This window comes from Mytilus edulis, chromosome 1 (assembly GCF_963676685.1).
Source record: "Mytilus edulis chromosome 1, xbMytEdul2.2, whole genome shotgun sequence".
Classification (NCBI taxonomy): Eukaryota; Metazoa; Mollusca; class Bivalvia; order Mytilida; family Mytilidae; genus Mytilus; species Mytilus edulis.
In genome coordinates, this window is record NC_092344.1 from 71867706 (window position 1) to 71891315 (window position 23610).

A 23610-nucleotide genomic window follows, 5' to 3' on the forward strand; every position below is an offset into this window, starting at 1 on the left:
AGTTACTAAATTGATAGGTCAAGGGTATTTTCCTAGAACAGTAAATAAAAGAGCAGAGCTTCTAATAATTTAGTAATGTCATTTGATTAGCGTATAATGTATTGGTTGATGTCCTTGAACCTTAAGCAATAAGAGTTGACAGCTATCTTGATTTAAAAAGTATTGCCTGTAATATGTCTAATTAATTAATGTGATGAGATCAGTCTGATTAAAACAGAGTTATCTACACTTTATTGATTTTTGTCCTTATCCATTAGTTATTGGCGGAAGATGGACTTGTTGGATTGAATCTGTGTCTGCTATCGACATTCTGTTTAATAAAATGCAGTTTTGATGTTGACATCGTTTTACCGCAACAAAGGACGGCTGTCAAGATGTCAACTTCCAGAACATCAACTCGTTAATGTGGGGTTTGATTGGCCGGAAAATCAGATACATTGATTCGGATAGATGCAGTTATGATGAAAAGTTTCCAAGCTTTGTAGACAAAATTGCCATTGTTATTCATTTTCATATGAAATTAGTCCCTTATAAATTCACTAATGATAAATGTCCCTGTGGTATTGATCTTGAATGCTTCAGTGTCTTTGTTTGATTATTTGTACACAGAATAGTAGTTGTTTGTGTTTATCATATTTTAGTTAATATCAATATCAAAGCTGCCCAACACAAAGTAGCCCCATATAACAAAAAAATTGTTGATACTTCAAGTGAGGTTTTTTTTTGAAAACCACACTGTGCATGGATGTTAATAGATTTATTGAGAATTCAAATACATATATATGTTTATAAATATATAGTCAACAACCAGCAAATATAAGTTAAGGGATAGGACTGATCTTTTGACTCTTATTTGCATATGGCATAGGTTTTGCTCATTGTTGAAGGGCATGCAGATATCTAAAGTGTTTTACATCCTCCTCCTTGAGTCTCTAGTGAATAGATGTCTCATTGGCAATTATTCCACATATCCTTATGTGTATATATATAAATGAATAAGAATGAAACTTTCAACACGCTTTTGGATATTAAAAAAATACTTGTTATGTTTTATGTATTCACACTATATTTTGCTAAACAAATTAGCTTCATCTGGCATGTGCAGCCATCCAGTTAAAATCAGATGCTGTTAAGAAATTTTTAAGCTTATTGTACATGGCATTTAAATATATTTTTTGCAGCTCATCGTACATTGTGTTTAACAGATCAAAACAAATTATTGTGTTTGTTAAATAGTATGATGGTCAAGATTTATTCCTTTGGTTTTTGATAAAACTGTTTTTCATCTCTCATATTCAGTCCAACTTGTTTAAGAGTCTCATTGATGAATCAAAAATTGTTATGTTATAGAAAAAGAGATGTGCATTTTGAAGTTTTGTATGATACTGGAGGAAAAGTTTGAAAATGGAAAAGAATGTTTGCTAAACCTCCCAAATTTTAAAAAAAAATAGGAGAGCTGTGTTGTAGTGGTTACCACATCAGACTACAAACACAAAGGTTCCTAGTTTCGATTCCCTGTTTTGGGGAGAAAATTTCAGGGACTTTAAAATTTTTCGGCTCTCCCTTGACACCATTTGCCAGTATGATCTTGAGAAATGATGCTAGTCCATTGGAAAGGGACGATAAATGGCTGACTCTTGTTAGTTTAAACATATTTATTTATAGTGGATTGGGAAACAAGTTTTGAAACTTATATTAATCCCTTTCCACTTTGCAGGTGCGAGTGCTGCCTTGTAGCGGCATTAGCCTGCTCTTTTTCGAAATCTACAAGGGTGTCTTTAACGTGCAAGAGATATGGCTCTCTCTTAACACGGGTCAGCCATTTATCGTCCCCTTCCGACGGACTATCATCTTTTCCTCGAGACCATACTCGCAAATGGTGTCAAGGGAGAGCCGAAAATTCAGTTCCTGAAATTTTCATCCCAGACGGGAATCGAACCAGGAACCTTTGTGTTAGTAGTCCGATGCACTAACCACTACACCACGGCTCTCTATTGTTGACTCTTGTTGGAGAGAGCAATATCTCTTGCATGTAAAAGACACCCTTGTAGATTTCGAAATAGACCAGGCTAATGCAGCTAAAAGGCAGCACTTGCACCCACAAAGTGGAAATGGATGAATATAAGTTGTAATAACTAGTTTCCCAAATCCACTATAAATAAATGTTTAAACTAAAAAAAAAAATATCATAATTTAGGAAGACTTTTTATGGCCCAAAAAAATTCTACAGCAATCCAATAAAAAAAAAGAACATTGTAAAAACATTTTGTGTCATGCACTTATTTCTAATCTTATTTTCTGCAGTTGTAGCATGTCAGGACAGATTTAAAATTTAATTTTCTGTTTTTTCACAATTATCTCTGTTGAGAATAAGTCTGACTTTCAAAATCTTTTTTTTTTTAGTTTTTGTCTCTAGTGACCCAGTGTCCATAAAATGTGTCAGACATATTAACTAGCCTCCCAAGGATAAAAGTATGCTTGCGAGTGCTTAATGCTGTACTTGACTTTTTTTAACACAATGTTGAGTGTTGTAGATAACAAAATTACAAAATGTAATTCTCTAGAGTTGTTTCATTAGAAACCTTACAGATTCAAAATTGATTTGAAAATGCATTGGCAAGATTAAATAATAGCTCATAAAGTACAAATGAACTTTGAAACTTAACGTTGATTTTTTTCTGGAGAGTTTGAAGTGGAAGTAGGATCAATGAATTTCTTGGTCTAGTCAAATTCAACAGGTTCTTATGCATTGTTAGGTTGTCTAAAGGATTGCGTATGTCTCTCCCACTTCATGTGCATGGAGACATATTTTTAATTATAAATGTTTGTCAAGGCAAGAAATTCTTACAGCCCTGCAACCAGGATGTCTTAGAGTTCGTTAAATGAAGTCATAAGGCTTTGACTGATTTGAACTTATATAATCAAACATCATCCACAATCTTGATTTTAGTAGTCTTTATTAGAATTTTTTTTTTTGGAGAGGGAGAGTGTGAGGGTGATTGTCTGCCAACATATACAATCATACTGTGCTATTTCTACATGTAGGGAATTTTTTCTATGCAAATTGTCCTAAAGTTTGCATTTGAATGTTAAAATACTTGACATGATAGCTATATTACTGTGTGATTTTACATTTCAAAGTTAACAACGTCAAGTTGGAGATTATTTTTTAAGTGTCATTGTCCTCTGTTGAAACAGTATGAAGGGGAGGTAATACATTTTTCTATCTCAAAAGTAAAATTCTATTTTTCAGAGTCCAGACCAAGCCGATGCAGCAGGTTCTATACCTATACCACATTCCTCTCCTCAGCCAATCACAAGTGACCTTAAACAAGCTTCTCCGTCATCATCATTGTCTCCGGGAAGATCACCGATTTCCTCGCCAAGTCTCATGAGAACACTGTCAGGGGGAGCTGATTCATTACCTGTATCATTAGAAAAACAAATCAAAATCAGAAAAGGAAATGATCAATTAGGTAAGTTGACAAAAATTCATCTATAATAAATAATAAATACAATATTTATAGAGCGCATTATATAATAAGTATAGATTATCGGGTTTTCTACACATTGATATCGTAAAATATCAGACACGAGCCACGATGTGAACCTTTTTGGCGAGTGAGCGCAGCAAACGAGCTAAAATGTTTTACATTATGTCGAGCAGCTGATATTTTACGATATTTATACGAAGATCATCTGTTTATCGTTCTATTACTGGTCTTTTCCCTATTCCTAAGACAGTCTTACGCTTGATAACGTCTCCTCTCGCATTGTGACATCACTGATAAGGCCGGGTTTCCTTTTGAAGCCTTGATACAAGAATTACAGAGTGACAAAGCAGGGTGATATTGGCGTAGGGAAGGACGATAACAACAATTACTCTAAGCACTTAACATTTAAAAATATATAAAAAACAAAAGCACCATCTCAATTTCATGTTTGGTCAACAAAAATTTGAATTGTTTTCAAAGCTCTAATAGTACAAATTGTGAAATATTGTAATACCAAATGTTCAAGTAACTATAACAGTCTCACCACAGAAAGACCGTACCAGTACCTATAATAGTTTAACAAACTGTGACTTGGATGGAGAGTTGTCTCATTGGCACTCATATCAAATCTCCTTATTTTTTCATATATGTATACTAATTTAGCTTAGTTATCATGTTCACCTTTTATATTCCACCCTAATAAAGCAAGGATATATTTGTGTCTCATCTGTAGCTAGTGAGACATATCTCTGTGTCAACAATTTATTCAAATTAAATTGTAATGAACTTTTTCTTTTTAATTAGGTCTTACAGTTGAATCTACAGATAAAGGAATAAATGGATGCCATGTAAAATCCATTGCCACAAATAGTGCTGTAGGGAAAGATGGGAGAATTAAAGTTGGAGATTATATTGTAAACGTTAACAACGAGAGTACCAGAAAGATTACTAATGCTCAAGTCAGGGCCATCATTAGAAGGGCCTCTTTATTAGGATTTGATATTAGGTAAGTTACGAAAGACAACTAATGTTCAAGTCAGGGCCATCATTAGAAGGGCCTCTTTATTAGGATTGGATATTAGGTAAGTTACGAAAGACAACTAATGTTTAAGTCAGGCCCATCATTAGGTCCGAGATCACCATTGTCGTCCCTTGATTTTCGTTGTCCACAAATATAGTCCCTAGTGTTGAGGGTTGGTTACTTGCCATTAATTTTTATACCCCTTCCAAATTTATTTCTCCATGTTCAATGCCTCAAATTGCAAGGAGGGGGATGAAATTACACTGTAAAAAAATTTGGGTCCAGAATTTTAAAGGAAAGTAGTGATTTGGTCCAGCTGAAAAAGGTTGAAAATGAGCACTTCGGAAGCTGTCAAAAGATTTCAAGACGCCCTAAACATAAAATTGTCCATATTTTGAGTTAGAGGCGATGAAGTTTTCTATAAATTTGATATAATTTGTCCCAAAAGTAGTACAACACACTGTAAAAGTTTCTTTGAGAAAGCGCAGGTGGGATTTTTTTTATTTTCATTTATGTTCTAAAAGAAATGCACTACGAATTAATTGTGTTCTCGGACCTAAGAGGTGAAATCTGTAAATATAGAATTTGTACTCTGGCAACTTCCCTTAATGATTTGATGGTGTCAACTTGTCAAATAGCATGAAACTAAAGGATTTAAACTTTTATTTTATAGAATTTCTGCAAAAACGACCAATTTTGGCATTTTATTGTCAAAATAGGCATTTTATAACTTTTTCAATATTGATGCATAAATGGCATCCTGACTTTCTATCTGACAGGTTTTAATGTGTCAATATTTGTGTTTCTATGCCTTTATCTGCTTCTTTTACTTATTTATGAACTCTGAATCTACAGAAAAGAAATTTATCTCAGATAAAATGTGTTGTATAAATGACCCTTGTCTAACGCCTTGTTCGGATGCAGTCAATAGTGGGGAACTTGGTATATAAAATTTGATGTCCATATTAGAGACCTCACTAAATTTGTATCAAATGCACTTTACAATGTCTATTGTACCTGTTTCATTTCACATAATATATTTCTTTTCTTCTGTAGGATAGCAAGTGGTTTAAATATAAGCCTGTTGAGAATAAATTGCATGCAAGTTTTTCCCTAAAAAGGCAAAAATCTTTGTTTCAGCCCATACTGCTTGTAAGAAAAGTTAATTGCAAGAGTCTTTTTGTGTTCAGATTTGTTGTATCATGTCACATGAGTATAGAAATGATAAAAAAGACACAAATTTTTATTTCTTATAGCCTCAACATGCACTTTTTAATGTAAATATGTGGCAAGGCCTAAATTGACCCTAAATTTTTTCCAGTCTTACTTGGCCTAAGACCCTTTTAAACTAATATGATATGTTATTTGTAACTTTTCTTTCCATTTAAAGTACTTTAAATACATATGTAAGGATTATTTATAACCAAAAAGCTTCACAAATTTAAAATTGCTGGAAAATATTACATCTTCATGTAAGGCTCCCCTTCATTGAAAAACCTAAATTTTTAGGGACAGGCTCATATAAATTTGACTTTTGAATAATTATGCCAAGTCTGATAAATCAAATGAGTACTCTATTGCTTTTAGTACATGATAAGTTATATATTAAGGCATTTAAAAAGTATTTTTTTGCAATATTTTAATTTTCAAAGCCCCAAATGTTGATAGTTGAAATTTTTCAATTTTAACGTCAAAATTTTACACGCAAAGATGAGTATAGAACTTAATTTAATGTCTACAATATACATCCTATTGACATGAAACTTTGTAAGCAGTGTTATAATACATTAAACTTTGTTCATACCAAGTTTTTTTAAGATTTGTCAACTCTTTCTACCCTATTAGGTCCGAGATCACCATTGTCGTCCCTTGATTTTCGTTGTCCACAAATATAGTCCCTAGTGTTGAGGGTTGGTTACTTGCCATTAATTTTTATACCCCTTCCAAATTTATTTCTCCATGTTCAATGCCTCAAATTGCAAGGAGGGGGATGAAATTACACTGTAAAAAAATTTGGGTCCAGAATTTTAAAGGAAAGTAGTGATTTGGTCCAGCTGAAAAAGGTTGAAAATGAGCACTTCGGAAGCTGTCAAAAGATTTCAAGACGCCCTAAACATAAAATTGTCCATATTTTGAGTTAGAGGCGATGAAGTTTTCTATAAATTTGATATAATTTGTCCCAAAAGTAGTACAACACACTGTAAAAGTTTCTTTGAGAAAGCGCAGGTGGGATTTTTTTTATTTTCATTTATGTTCTAAAAGAAATGCACTACGAATTAATTGTGTTCTCGGACCATTAGAAGGGCCTCTTTATTAAGATTTGATATTAGGTAAGTTACGAAAGACAACTAATGTTCAAGTCAGGGCCATCATTATAAGGGCCTCTTTATTAAGATTTGATATTAGCCAAGTTACTAAGTTTAATCTTAAAGGGAAAGGGATGTAGCTAACGAACTCCTGGCGAGCTGAGCCGCTGAAAACTGGTACTGTGTTTTGATTTTTCAATGACTTATTTGCAAGGAAGATATCTGCCCCTATATAATATACTGGTTCCCTGATTATTCAGTGATAGTCTACCTTGCATATTATGGTCTATTCATTTCAGATGAAGCCCCCCTTGAGGTGCAGGATTTTCTTGCTGTGTTGAAGGCCCATTGGTGGCCTTGGGCTGTTTTCTGCTTTTTGGTTGGGTTGTTGTTTCTTTGACACATACCCCATTTCTATTCTCAATTTTGTCCTGTCCTAAAAGTGCATGAAATATATGCTTCTAGAAATTAAACAAGCATCAATCAATCAATAAACTACACATTAAGGGACGACATCAAAAGTTTAATGAAGGATAAAATACTTAATTCACATAGTTTTTTCACTGACCCCCCCCCCCCCCCCTCTTAACTTAATTCGGGAAAAATTAAATTGATTGACCAATAGGGATATATGTAAAGTCGATTTTAGATTAACAAAACTTGCAGCAATGTTCACCCCCCACCCCACCCCCAAACTATTTGATTTAAGTTTTTTATCCTACATCGATCTTTTGATGTCGTCCCTAAAGTGAATAACAAAAAGGAAAGTGAACAATTGGAAGAGGTACATGACACTATCAGCTGTTGCAATTACTTCTATCAACTCTGAATGAATATGAGCAAGAAGTTAATCAAAAATTTAAAATTTGTCATTCATATCAGAATTTTGATAAAAAGACCCAGGATTACAAATCATGCTTAGTATAGAAGCAGCATGTCAATGTCTAATGTCAATGGTTTGATAAATGACCATGGATTGAACCCAATGCCCAAAAAAGGAAATTTTAATGTTTACTACATTGACTTTAGGATAAACAATTGTTGCTTGTTGCAAGCTGTGAATGTGTTAATGATGAACAAATTCTTGAAAAAAGTAATGACTTAACTCCACAAATAGATAACAAACAAGAAAAAGCAGTCTGTTTTTGTGTCTCCAGATTAGGTTTATATGTACTAGCATATATTCAATTTGAAACAATAGATTCAAGAATCCAGATTTGTTTTTAATCCCCTTAAACAAAAATCATATCTAACATAGAAAACTGTTGCTTAATGTTAGGTTAATAAGTACTATCATATCTTCAATTCGAAATTCCAGAATCCAGAAAATATTTTAATCCCCTTAAAAAATCTGAAATCTAACATAGGAAATTATATCCATCATTTGTGTGACAGAGAGTTGTTAAGAAGAAATGTAATTATTTCTTCGTAAGTAGTGTTTATATGGAGTGTTATTCTGTCATTAATACAAGAGGTTATATAAGTACCTTATTGACATGAAGACGGAGACATACATCCCATTTGCAATCAGAGACGGAGGAAATTATTCTTGCCCTTGGGTTTTCATTAGAATCGTATCAGGCAGTGAATGTTTGTCTTGTTTATGATCATTAAGTGTATAGATTTCTGTTAGTGTGATATTGTTTTGATTATGATAGAAACCAAATCAGGTCATTGTGTTATTTAGAAAATTGCTTAAACTGTTTTGTTTTAAAAGAGATGTTGATAGATACTTTTCTGATAGGTGGCAGGGTCAGATCCAGCAATTTTTAAAAGTGAGGGTTCCCACCCAGGATAAAAGGGCGGAGTGTTCTAACAATATATCCCCATTTAAAAGCATTGATCATTAAAAGAAAAGGGGTCCAAACCCTGTGAAGGCCTCCCTCTCTTGATCTGACACAGGGTGAGGTATACATATTTTTGTTTTGCTTTATATATACAATGTATATATGCCATTGGCATGATGCAGGCAAGATGATGTTGAGATTACCAATATATAAGTCAATAAGTTAGAAAATTAGTATTACTTGATAAATTCAATTTTGAAACAGAGTAAGTGCCCTTTGAAAATTAAGGTTAAATTTGTCTATCTATATGTCATTCTGGACATAATTTGAAAGACCTCTCATTCTTTCATTTGTTTTGGATGTTAATGAATTTTATGAAAGTTTTTTTTATATTAGACATTTAAATATTATTGATGCTAGATAAATTGATTTTCAATGTATTAGTACTTTAATGCATGCTTTTGATCAAACTACACTATTCAATAGCCCAAACCAACAGAATTTGTAATCTTGGTCTTCCATGTTTCAACCTTCCTTTTTAGGCTTGGTTAGTCTATCATAAAGAAAGGTTGAGTAAAAAAAAAAGACCTTCCCCCGACAATAGACATATAATTTATTTTGAGAGTAATTTGTGACTAAACCTGCATTTATTATTGATAATAATTCTTCAATTATTGTGATGCCTAGATAAAGTCAAATTCTTATATGAGATCCATTGTTTGAGTTTACAAATTTACAAATGTAAAAAAATCTTTGAACAACGGAGCTGCTAGTTTACATACGAAACTAATGTTTTAACATTGATTTTTCTATTAAGCTATTGGTCAACATATATTTATATATATGTATGTAAAGGACTGTCTGACACATATGAGGGATTATATTTTAGCAAAAGGTCAGCACATCAGAGTCAACAGACATTCATATCCACTAACTGTCACATATAAAGGATAACGTTTTAGCTCCACTCAGTCCAGCAGAAATTGTATTTTTCTTCTGACTAGACAGAGCCAATGAATAATTACAGAATTATTTTTTGAAGTTTATGGAACTGTACAAAGATTTACTTCCCAATACATAAAAGAAATAGTGATCTATAGATTAAATGTAGTCACTCACACGAAAAACAAGAGTCACTGATTGGATCATTTTACTAAAAGACATTTGTGTTGAATCTCGGAGACAAAATCAATACTTTGGGTTGTTGTTAACTTATCAGGAAGGCCTATGGAACAGCCTTGTCACTTAAGGTCAAACTTCTATCAATATATGACATTTAATGCAAATAATTGACTACCTCAATTTCTTCTTAGCATTAAATGGTAATAGAATTGCCTGAACTTGTAGTAGTCATAAATTTTAGGCCAACAATGCCAGTATACAGAATAATATTAAAGAAATACAGGCGATAAACAAAAGAAAATTAAAGAGACAATATAGTTTATTCTGTATCATTTGTTCGGCTTTTGGAGTATTGATTTTTTCTGTGTTGCATGCTCTAAATGAAAAGCTTTTAGACTATCATATTGAAAGTCTCTTGGTTCGGGTAACAATCCTCTTAATGTCTCATTGTTCTCATAATCAACCAATCGAAAACATTGTTTCAAAAACTTAAACAATTTTGCAGTGGAAATTAATTCCGTTTAACGAAAATTATGGCATTTTTTCTTGTTTATCCATACTTTTGATGAAAGGATGCACTTTTACTATTCCAATAATTGTGTTGTTGAACAAAACAAAGATTTTTTTAGAAAAATAAACTTCTAGTCATAAACCTCTCATAGCGGTCTCATTGCTAATCTTAACAGCCAATGGAATACATTGATCTGAAACTTGTAACTACTTTACAATGCAAAGCTCATTCCATTTAACGAAAATTATGACGTATTTTTTCTCCTATAGTTTTGATGAGAAGATGCACTTTTAGAATTCTGATAAACGTGTTGTTGATCAAAACAAAGATTTTTTTTAGAAAAATAAACTTCCCAGTCATAAATCTCTCATAGCGGTCTCAAACAGTCAATGGAATACATTGACCTGACACTTAATTATTTAAGAATGCATAGCTTTTTCATTGAAAGAAAATTATGACTTATTTTTTTTCCCACAGTTATGATGCACTTTTAGGATTCTGATAATCTTGTTGTTGATCAAAACATTTGAAAAAAACCAACAAACAACACTTTCCAGTGATAAACCTCTCGTAAAAGACTCAAAAACAATGGAGTACATTCATCTGAAACTTTTAACAATTTCATGAGGAAAAGTTCATTCTATTTAATGAAAATTTTGTCTTTAATTATAATAAAATGCACTTTTATGTTTCTGATCAATTTGTAATTGTGTTGTTGATCAAAACAAATGAACAAGTGATAAACCTTGTATAGAATATATTGTACAGTAATAGTAACAATATATATACAAGGATCTTTTGTTATGAACCAAACAAGTTTCTTGCATTAAAGCAATTAGCGACCTGATATATTATCTGAAACATCACAAATTGTGCTGTCTGATGCCCAATCTAATGTCAACTCTTATCTTAAATGTATGTTTAATTTAAAAGTAAAAGTACATGGCAAATTAAAGCAATGATGTGAAATATCTTTTAATGGATGCTTAATTGTAGACTTCAGCCTACATAAAAAGTTCATTGTTTTTAGTAATTTAAAAAATTTGGGTTAATTCTATGAATTCTTATTTTGATCCTTTCATAGCAGAGGGGCATAAATTTTACCCTTGTCCATCCGTACATCCATTACGTCTGTACACTCCAAAATTAGTTTCTGTTCTCTAACTTAAGTTTGCCTCAACCAAATGTTATGAAACTTACACACCATGCTTATTACCACAACACACAGATCTAGTTTGAACTTGAGTGGCGTCTTTTTTTTCATACCTTTCCAGAGTTATGCCTATTTACGAATGAAAAATTGCTGAAAATGTTTGTTTCTGTTCTCTAACTTAAACTTGCATCAACTTACTGTAATGAAACTTATACACAATACTAATTACCACAAAATTCAGATCAAGTATGAATTTGGGTAGTGTCACTTTTACAGTTCTTGAGTTACGTCCCTTTATAACATTTTATGCAAGCAGGGGCATCATCTGTTTCCAATGTACACATTCACAATTTATTTTCATCAGTTATACAAACTAAGTTGTGTTTTAAATATTAAGGACCAGGGCCTTGATTGCCTCTGTGGTCTAAGTAGATCATCTCCAGTGATCACTAGCCTGTCAACACTGAAGGTGTGAGTTTGCTTGTGGCAAGGTGCCTTTTTAAAGGGTCCGTCTTTAGTATTCCCACTTTCCCCACTAAAAAACCTCAGGCCCCATGATATAGCAGATTGCTGAAATAAGTGTTAAACACCAACAATCAATCATTAATTATTGCCATGCCTATAGGCCATCAGCTTTAAAAAAAACAGGCTTTTAGTAAATAAATTATACCTTGTTTTTTCTCTTACACACAGTATTACCTACATATCCAGTGAAGATGCTGCTGCTTACAAGAGCTCGAGAGTTGATGACACGTCACCTCCCCCTCCAACCATGATGCCTTCTCCAAAGTAAGTACACATTGTATTGTCTTTTGTTATGCAGAACAGCTCAAAGTTTTAGTTGAAACAATTCAAATGTCGCCCAATATTTTAGACCTGCTTGCCCTTAGGCTATATTTTTGCATGTTTTAGGGTGTGTTGTAACAAATTCATACACTTTAATGAGCACATAAGCATCCAGATATATGCTGGTAAAAAATAGAAAGGTCTTATTTACTTATGTTTCCCTTTATTTTAAATTTACATTAAAGTTCATATCTTCTTATGCTGTTAGATCATATGCATCATTTTATATAGAAATGAAAAATAGAAATAGGTAGAAAAATTCTTTTTGAGTCTCTCTCTATTGACAGAGTAAGCCTTTATAAACACTCAACATGTTTAAAAGAAAGTATTACATATAATTCTAGGTGACTAAATAAGGATCAAGTAGGGACATTTTTTTAAGATTGTTGTCTTTTTCTTGCTTGAAAACATGATTTATTTCAAATTAATTGATTACCATAGAGGTCACTACTTGAAAAAATTTACGACAAAATCATTTAAGGTTTACCTATCTTTGATAAGTTACCAATTCAATTTTAAGATTTGTTGAACAGTTTACAAATTTCAGATGTTAAAACCAGAACTGCTCAGGTTGAAATCAGGTTGAGTTCTCAGAAGTAAGCTGTTTCATTTGAACAATGTTGATTTTAATACCTAACAATTGTTTAGATAGCTCAAGATAATATTCATTTATACTCTGCAATTTTACAAGTATTGTAAGGTTATTACTTGTAGAACATTTGTCTATTATTATAATTAATGAATGCATTGATGCCAGTGCATAAATGTCTACTCTATTAAAGTAATTAGAAAATTCTATTCAACTTGGGTTTGAAGTGATATATTAAAATAACAATTCTCTGCAAGAACGTTCTGTAAATGACCTTTAAAAAATAAAAATGTGCAGAATAGAATGAGAAAGTGAACTCATTAGCTTTGAAAATTGAAGCACTTGTAGACCTGAAATTACTAGGTGTAACTATTGATCAAATATATAAAAATGATAATTTGTCACATTTGTATATACCATGTACCTAATTTCATGCTTCAATAAAGGATCTTTCCAAAACACTATCGGTAAGAACTGCATGGACTTAGTGCACTCTCTATCTCTCTCTCTCAGTAGTAGTAATTGGCTGGTTTGCTATACAGGTGAAGGGTAGGGGTTGGTAGATGAAAATTATTTCAAATTTGTAATAAGTTTGAGATTAATTTGAAAGAATAGTTATAGAGCAGCAGTTGTGATATGTCAAATGAACAGACAACCATATACAATGTACGGTATAATAAACATGTTATTAGTTGTTTACCATTGCAACCTTCAAAATAGCAGCCTGTCTATTACCATGGAACGTGTTAATTATGTCTCATCAATAGTTATATGAAATATATTGACTTTCCTGTTGTTTTTCTCAGGTCTGAGATTTTTTTTCTTTCACTAATATTACCAGCAAATTGTTTTCTTCGGCTGGTCTTGTAGACTTCCTTAAAGAATGGATCAATGTTTAAACAGAATATCTTGCTTGACCTTTCTAGTGATTTTAAATGACTATTTGTTGTAAAAGAGTCAATAGTTTATGAACCCTAGAAACTTCACCATGGTCAATTTAATTGTTTTTTATGCCCCTGCCTTAAGGAGGGGCATTAAGTTTTACCCTTGTCTGTTCGTGTGTCGTATGTACATACGTATGTTAGTTCCAAAATTGTTTTCCTTTTTCTTACTTTAGTTTGCCACAACCAAATGCTATGAAACTTATACTTATTACCACATAATACAGATCAAGTTTGAATTTTTGTGGCATGACTTTTACGTTCTAAAGTTATGCCCCTTTATAAATGAAAAAATTCAAAGAGGTTCTGTTCTCTAACTTTAGTTTGCCTCAATCAAATGCTTATTACCACAAAACTCAGTTCAAGTACAACTTTAGGTGGCACAACTTTTACTGTTCTTGAGTTATGTCCCTTTATAATATTTTATGCAAGCAGGGGCACCATCTGTGTCCATGGATCTGTGTCCCATGAACACAACATTGGCGACATTCCCAATTTATTTTTAAAAAGTAAAAGATTCTTTTTAAGGGGTTGCCATATTCTTCAGACACTTGCCTCTTTTTAATACAGTATATTGGCCTCCAGACTTCTTAAGATATTTTTTATGTTGTTTTGGTTTCTGTCTTATTGATGTAAATGCCATCTTCAGTAGTTCATACTATGGTCATTCCACATGAACTTCTCTTTTTCCATGGTGTCTTAAATCAATAGGTTATTGGGCATAATTGGTTAGTTTCATATATTTGTGACCTCATTCCACATGAACTTATCTTTTTCCATGACCTTGCTTTCTGAAATATATGAACAATGACTGGTTTTGTTTATGTATCACACAATATGTACAGTATTTAATAAGGAAAGGCTTTGAGTAAAGATGAAACTTGTCAAAGTATAAGAAGCAAAAAACCAATGTAAGAATGTTTTGTATAGTTACATAAACAGTGAATGGAGATCATTACCAGATAAAAATTCAAAATACAATGCAAAAGGGCTTGTGTTTGTTAAAAGCATTAATCAAATAGGATATAGTATGAACTTATTTGTTTCAAGCATTCAAACGTAAAAATATAGCATTCAAATATAGAGATTTGTTGCTAAAATGTTCTACATGTACTACATAGGGCAAGGTACTTAATTGTAGTTTGATAGGTTGTTAGTCAAATAACTGAAGTGAATACTGCTTTCTGTTATGTTCTTCTGAATCCATTAATATTGACTTCCAAAGTACTGTTAATACAAATATATTCTCAGTATTCTTAAAATATAGAAAAAGCAACCAGCCTTTTATTGATATGTTGTGAATTTTAGTTGATTTTGATCACATTAATCTGTATTCTAACATTAGTTTTTTGCTTCTGTATTTAGCACATCATTTTTTTTTTTTTTTTTTTTTTTTTTTTTTTTTTTTTTAGAAATTTGCTTTTATTTTTATGATTTTTTAAATTCAAAGTATCATTTTGCCTTATATATTTATATATAAAGGCAAACACTGTGGGTTTTTTTCTTCATGAATTACTACACTATATTGTACATTATATTTTCTGATTTGTTATAGTACTTGGTAACTATTGGTAGACATTTAAATAAGGTACAATTTTTATTTGCTTACAGAATATTTTACAATGCTCCCTTATATTTTCTGTTCTGGTAATTATAATGTCAACCAATGAAATTTCTGCCTGCAAAATTTTTAAATAAATAAATTTGAAAGTATGTGTATCATTACCACAAAATCTGAGGAACCCTAAAATGTCATCACAACAGAATGTATAGGTAAACTTGTCTAGAAAGGTCACCAACAGAACCAGAGAAAACTAACTCATTAAGAGAGTTAACTTTTGAATTAAGGTTTTAAATACGTAGTCAATACTACATTGGAACAAGAATATGGTGACCTAACTAGACACATTTGGCTTAATGCAGGTGACCTTTAGATTTGACTGTAAATTAAGTATTTTGATCATATTGTTATTGTTGGTACTAGAAGTTTCAAGCAGGCCTGTAATATCAATAATGATAAAATATACTATGCAAAATAAAGAATAGTAGATTAGAATAAAATGACAATATCTTATTCTAATATAATCTGTACGATTTATTATATAAACTAATAGTTTAAAAATTGGTGGGGGAGTTGTAAATCACATCATAATTTTCTGTTAACCAGTGTTCTAGGAAAAACCATGTGATAAAATCATAAAAGTGATAATTGTTTATATAATTACGATATAATTTAATAGATTTGTTTGGGAATTAAACAAGCGACATCCTAATTTTATCATTTAGCTCCTGACACTACATTATGGGCTCTGGACTCCTTTGAGCGATGTTTTGGGTATGGTATCATGCTTCAATCTCAAATAAAACAGCTCAAAACTCTGTCAGATAAGTTCTGTTCTCAAGATACGTGGACTCCCATATGCATGCTCTTTAGGAATTGTGAAGCCAAATTGATATTACACAAATTTGTAGGCGTACTGCGTTTCACTTACGATAATCGGATGCTTTTTCATTTCATGCAACAGCTACTATTAGACTTTGATGCAAGGACTTTCAAGCCTTGTATCAATAAATCAAAGTGTATATAGAAATAAGACATGCATTTGATTTAACTTTTATTGTCATTTTATGAAGCAAAATTGAATTTCGTTTGATTAACACTGAAATTTAATACAAACTTTGTTTTTTGTCAGTATTTTGTACAGTGATTTCAAAGGCATCTTTCTAATTGAGATGCAAATTGACTGACACTCACACCCACGCATAGTTGTAACTAGACTAATGATGTTATGTAATCATATCCTACGGTAGAATAAGTTAACCTACTTTAACTACTTCCTAAAAATCAAGTTAATGGATATACTGATATGAAAGTTTTTCTTTTGCATTTATACCCACTCTGAAAAGAAATATAAGATACTCAAATGTGTAGAATGTACAAAAGTTTCTTAATTTTCTTTAAATTTCTTCATGCATTTAGATAACTAAATAGGTTTTTAATGTAAAGTATATAGAAGACAGTCTCAGTAGCATGAAAATACAGAAATATAACTTTTTTACAACCTGTTATATCATTTTCTGGTTTCATTGCAACATGGATAATCTTAAATTATTCATACATGCATTTGGCTTCCTGGTTAGAATAGCCAAAACTTCAATTTCCGAGAAGATAATTGAATGGACATGTTATACAAATGCAAATCAATTTTGAAAGTTTTATATTCATTGGTAAAACAACTTTCCAATTCTTGCATATTCAGATAATTTGAATACACTTAAAGATTTGAAAAATCAAGAAAATGATGCAATAAAGTTAGATAAATCGCTCATTCTATGTTGACAATTACCATTTTTATGGCCCGCAACAAAGTTGTTGGTGCCATATAGTTTTACCCATGTCTGAAATTCCGTAATACTGTAATTCGGAAATTCCGCCATTCCGTCATTCTGCAACAAACCATTATACGGAGTTGTTTTCTAAACGCCTTCAGATATTAGGCTGATTTTTGGTATGTGAGTTAACCATGTCACTTTCGCTCAGGCAAAAATAATCACGTATATAATGCCTACCCATGTTAAAACTACAATAAAGTATAGCTTGCATTAATTATTTCTTAATTTTATAATAACTATTGTAAAATGACTTTTTAATTAATTTAATGATTGTTTTTGAAAGTTAAGAATTAGTTTGAAGTCAATCTCTCCTTAAGAATACATCATTTTACCATTAACACCCTAAAGAAAACTAGATTTAAAGTTTGAGAAGTATATGCTGTGACGCTAATGTTGATCGTACGGTTGATGACATTTACAGTTGTTCGTACTGTGTAGGTTTCTTTCAATTGATTTGACCTTTATAAATTTATACCAAAAAAAGTAATTTACCGTTCCTTACCAATTGATTAACAAAAAATGACTTTTTGTTTTTATTTATCTGGCTTTAATCCAGTTTATTCAAACATACATTGTTTATCTACATACATATACATCCATTAATCAGACGGTCACTAGCAGTATCATTTATTAACTTTACCATATAAAGGCCAAGAGGAAACGTGTTTCACTTAATTAGATAGAGATTCATTTCTCTTTGCCTGTAATCGAATAAAGTCGTATTGACCAAAGGTCAAGAGTGTTTTTTCCTCCCCCAACCAATAATTTGTTCATGGCTTTATTGTTTAGACTCTATTGTCGTTATTAATGTGTATTCATAACAGAATCTCAGGAAACCAATATTCTGCAATGTCAGCTATCGTATCAAGTTGATGAAGTACTCATTCCAAACCTTGATCAGCAGACGAACAAAAAATTTCCTAAGCAAAATAGTGTTCCAAAGCAGTAGCTACATTCATTGTTTCAGTCTCATTTTATTCAAATTAATAAATTGAAAACTTACTAAGCTTGTCATGCTGTCTATTAACTACTGAACTAATCTCAACCAAACTAGAGGTGAATGATACTGCCAAGTTTTGCTTTTTTTTCCATGAGCAATACAAGATCTTCAAAAAGGCCAATTCAACAAAAAACATTTGTTGACTTCTTTTTTCATTAGAACGTATACGTAGTTGACTATAAATGATGATTTTTTCTTATTCTTTATTTTGGAAAAATATGATAAAAAGATAGAACTAGCTGCAATCAGCAAAAATTATCAGTAATACCTGATTTAACAAAAATGCCAACATGGATGGAACCATTGAATGACTCCTGAAAGAGTTATTGCCCTTTGATGACTTGTTTTTGGAAGATGGTTTTAATATTTTTGAAAAAGTATAATAGAGAGAAGTAAAATTTCTAAGCAAAAATTATCAGCTTTACAAGATCTATTTAAATACAAATAAAGCAGAAACCATTGATCGACTCCTTAATAAGTTATTGCCCTTTGATATTTTGCATTTTGGGAAAAATCTATAGTAGCTAGAGAGAAAATGTAAGCAGCAAAAAAGATCAGCAGTACGAGATCAACAAAAGAGATATTTTGGTCACAAATTATATTCTAGTCTAAAAATCCCAAATTTGGTTCAGTTGAAAATTGAAAAAAATTGTAGAAGTTTAAAAAATTCACTAATTATCAATCGTGTAAAAAGAAAAGATTTTGGCTTTGATATGTCAAGGAGTCAGATTTATTGTAACTATCAATCTTCTTTTTCAGTAGATTAGGTTTTTTTTAATTACATATATCCTTTTGTTCATGTGCCAGTCAAATTCAAACATATATGTAAAATTATTTTTATCCATTTGTAGTCAATACTAAAGTATTACTAACCCACAATCTGATATTGTTTGTATTATTGTTACTGATATTTAATTTGATTTTAAAAGTCTATATTTTGACCATTTTTGTCGGATATTAAAAAGACAAATGTTACTACAAGAATGTACATTCATGAGAAGAAATGATATCAATAGCACAGTGTGACTGGATTCGATATATCAACTTTTAACCTTTCATGTTTAATTATTTTTAGATTTACCGTACTATGAACATGCTATATGACCATCAATTTTGTTCCCCCACAATATTAATACTTACTATAAGTGGACATTAAGCATGTTAAGTAATTAATGATCAGTCAATGAAATTTATTTTTGTCTGCATCTCCCATTTTCAAATTATTTCAATTAATCAAATAGCATGAAAGAAGTCAAGATTGCCAATTTGTTTATGCTGTTTTCAAAACGTTTGGTCCCATTTATACTCTATCCCCCAAAAAATTGTCATATTATGATTTTCTTGGACAGTATTAAAGTGATATTTGAAATTTTGAAAGCAATTATTAATAATTTTTGCTTCATTCAATATCATACAAGTTTAATATTTGTGATGTTACTTCCATATCACAATAGTAATTTCAACCATGCTCTAAAAAAGGGTATCCTGGATTGAGAGGGTCCACACTGGAATATGTCGAAATGAACTACAATGCTTCAGTGTTCTCCCAAGTACCTTTTAGCATCATGATAATGTGATGATAATACGTCTTGAAAGTTATGCTATTTGAATTAATTTTCTTATAGATTATGCTATGAAGGTGATGCTAAAATTCTTAAGAAACAAGATGGTACAATGTATTTCAAATTTCACTGTTTACCAGGATGCAAAATGTAATACCTGTGTAGAACGCTGATGCTTTTTGAGCAATATGTACTGTTTCCCTTTGATCCTGCTGAATAATGTTTCTTCAGATACCAAACAGGCCATTGTTCTTGAAATATAAGACAATGGTGTCACATTATGATGCAGCAATTTCATGTTCATATCGTCCACCTGCATGATGCAATTAAGTTATAAATGAAATTAATACAATTTCTCAACTAAAAATAATTGTAATTTTGTTTTTTATGCTGACTTCATCAGGAAGAATATCTTGGAAGCAGTTTGGGCATTAGCAAAAAATACCATTATTTTATATCTATAAGTAGTTTACATGTAAATGTGATCAATTTATTAACATTAGATCATAATATATGTGGATTAAATTTGTAACAAGTTTTTTTACCACATAAATTACAAAATTAATTTTCAGTTTGACAGAACTTGTTTGTTCTGAGCAAATTACCAGGAAACAATACTATTATGTAATCTTAATTTAATAGGAATACTTCATTAGCATTGAAGCAGTAAAATATAATGTAACCACCAGATGGCACTATTGGATGATGTAAGCAGATTTGATGATGGATGTATTTTTCACCTGCTCTACACATCCTCTGACATAGTACCTTGAAACTGTTATTTTTGCCAATTAATTTTTTTTTACCTGTTTTCCTGTTCTAGATAAAACAAATAGTCTGTAAATGACATGTAGAATAAATTTTGATCACTGTAATTAAAGGTTTTAGTAGAATCTTGCATCTGACTTTTAGTTAAAAGTTCATGATTATGTAACATAGGTGAGACATATATCTGTGTCAGCAGTTTATTTTTGTGTGTTTTGTTGATGTCTACTCAATGTACATGTATAATTATGTCTCCTGTTATTCTAATGTAGGATATAGTATTATTGACTGCATATAGATATATAATTACAAATGTGATACTGTATAGGCTTATACAAATACAATGAAACCTGTATATTTAGATCACCCTTAAACTTACCTTATAAGAGAGGAAACTTTTGATTTGGAATTTAAAATGCATAGATAACCCTACAAGACGAGATTTTAGCTTGATAGAGGTGTCCTTTATAACTGGTTTGAATGTAGTTAACATTATAACTGCTTAGATATTGTGAACTGTTGTAGTTGACTTTTTATAAGATTTGGACCAACAGTATTTAAAAAAAAAAAAATTCTGTGCTTTACAGTGCCAATTTATCACCGCTGGCTCAACCTAAGAATGAAATTAACAGTCCTGTTAAAATTGAAGCTGCTGAAAAACTTAAGACTGCTGAAGTTACTAGATTAGGACAACAGACATGGGGACCGCCCAGAACAATAGAACTATATCGTCAACCAGACAAAAGTCTTGGAATAAGTATTGTTGGTGAGTTGAAGATTTTTACTTTACCTGAAATACAGAAATGAATTGTAATAACTAGAAACAAGGACCACCTAGGGTAAAAGGTTTCGAGAACTCATCTCAGTTGTTATTTTATTAGATTATAAGTTTTGCTTTCATAACAATCTTGATAATATATGTTGTCAATTAATATGACTGGATGACACAAGAAATCTTGTATCAGACATATAGTAATGATGTAACTGCATACAACATCATGGAGATAGCATCATCAAAACAATGTGCAGACATGTCATTTGTGTAGGCTAATAAAATATTTGTTCACTCACCTCAAAAATTGAAATGAATACAATAGTCATTTATAGAAGCATATTTCTGAAGTCAATTCTGTAGATACTTCAAAAGTAAAGCTAGATTTTGATTACATTTATTAGTAACAGAAATTAGAAAAACTGGACTATGTGTCATTTTGGTCTCCTATGGAGAGTTGTCACATTGGTTGATTATTGGTGTTTTATGCCACTTTTAAGCGCCACTTTTGGGCTATTTCATGGCGACTAGTTTTTATGAGGGAAAAAACCACCAACCTTCGACAGGAAAACTGACAATCCTAGTCAATTAAAATTATAGTCGAGTGCACCCGCACGAGTGGGGTTTCGAACTCATGACCTCGGTGTTGACTGGCTATTGATTACAGTAGTATAACTGTAGACCACTTGGTCACCAAGGCCCGCCCCTTTGTCACATTGGCAATCATATCGCATCTTACGTTTATATTTATTATTAGTGAACTGGTTATTTTTGTCATTTTGTTTCTATATATCATTGACAAATGCCTCACATCTTTTTTGTCTTCATAATTATAAAAAGCAATTACATTTTTCAGGTGGAAGAGTAGATATGTTCCATATACAACCAGACCATGTGATCTCAGGTATATTTATAAAGCAAGTGTTAGAGGATAGTCCTGCTGGAAAAAATGGAACTCTCAAAACAGGAGATCGGATATTAGAGGTAATTTTAGAAAACACAAAAATGTTCTGATACAATATTTAAGATACAAACATTAATCATCCGTACTTAAAGTTTGTTGATTTTTACTCTTTTCGTTTTGTCGCCTGCAAGGTTTGTCACAGAATGTAAGACAATGATGTTTATCTGCAGCATCTACATCAATAGAAGGTGTTATTATGTACAGCTTTATAATTTGGAAGTTAGAAGAGCTGAGTAATCTGTCTTGCATATGTCTGTTGTCCTAACTAACTTCATTTTCATGGTTCACAGATTGCTGAAACAAAATGTACTGATTTATTTTTATCTCTTGATTTTTTTATGGCTATATGAGGAGTAATAGGACATATTGAACCATTACAATTTATACATGTCTGTCAAACAGAGTTCACATGACCTTGATCTTATTTCATAGTTCTGTGATGATGTTATGTTTATATGATTCCTGTAGAAAACCTTGGAACACAAGTTCGATTAAGTTGAGCAGGCAAGATATTAAGATGTGTGCATTTTTGTTTCAAAACCTGCTCATATAGTTGTTTTGGGTTTTTTTTACTTCAGTTTTTTTTTTTTTTTTTTTTATATATATAAGGTTCTAGATTATGTTTTAATTAGAGAATATTCTATGACATGTAATAGCCTTTTGTATGATAAGTTTCAAAACTTTTTTTTTATGTTTCCTAGGTTGATGGTATAGATTTACGGAATGCATCACATGACCAAGCTGTAGATGCCATTAGGAACTCAGGTTCTCCCGTCAAATTTGTGGTACAGAGTCTGTGTGATGCTGCCTGCGTAAGTAACATTCAATTCATGTCAGTTGTCTGAGCAGACATATCCAGTCTCTTTCAAAGGTTAAAAGAAATACTTTTCTGCTGATAAGTTGCAACAGAATGAATGAAGTGCTTAAGATACACATTACAATATACTGTCATTGGCATCACACCACATCTTTTTTATATCTACCAACTGAATATTTCTATACAAGCTTAATGGCTTGCTAGGAAATGTGTTATTTGCTCATTGTTAAAGGCTGTACAATGAGCTATCGTTTCTAAATTTTACCAGTGAAAAGTTGTCTCATTGGCAATTATACTACATGAACTTATTTTTATACAAAACATTGCTGTTGATTGTTTGTTTTTATATAAATATCACATTTCTGCTCTTTATATAGAATTGTTTTTAAAGGGTAATGACTTTGTTTGAATTTTGAACAAATATTTTTTCAATTTAACTCCAATTACAAGACAAATTTCATCATGCAACATTTTAATTAAAATTTTGATTCTTTTTTAACATTATTGTTCCAAGATAACAAAAGGAATGATTAAATGCTAACAAACACGGTCCAATCTCTTGCCTTA

The 23610-nt window shown here is 31.5% G+C and overlaps 1 protein-coding gene across 17 annotated transcripts in view; it reads left to right on the forward strand.

Annotated features, from left to right (window-relative positions):
- Positions 1–23610, forward strand: part of LOC139488930 (multiple PDZ domain protein-like) — a 160649-nt gene that overhangs the window by 78802 nt on the left and 58237 nt on the right. For 11 of the 17 annotated variants that reach the window (XM_071274941.1, XM_071274963.1, XM_071274914.1 and 8 more), the window contains 7 exons: positions 3254–3476; positions 4299–4500; positions 12088–12183; positions 13276–13296; positions 21078–21256; positions 22119–22246; positions 22928–23038. In XM_071274941.1, coding sequence (XP_071131042.1) covers positions 3254–3476; positions 4299–4500; positions 12088–12183; positions 13276–13296; positions 21078–21256; positions 22119–22246; positions 22928–23038 — 960 coding nt within the window. The remainder of the gene's footprint in view (positions 1–3253; positions 3477–4298; positions 4501–12087; positions 12184–13275; positions 13297–21077; positions 21257–22118; positions 22247–22927; positions 23039–23610) is intronic. The other 6 variants (XM_071274948.1, XM_071274988.1, XM_071274936.1 and 3 more) reach the window with 1 other exon arrangement.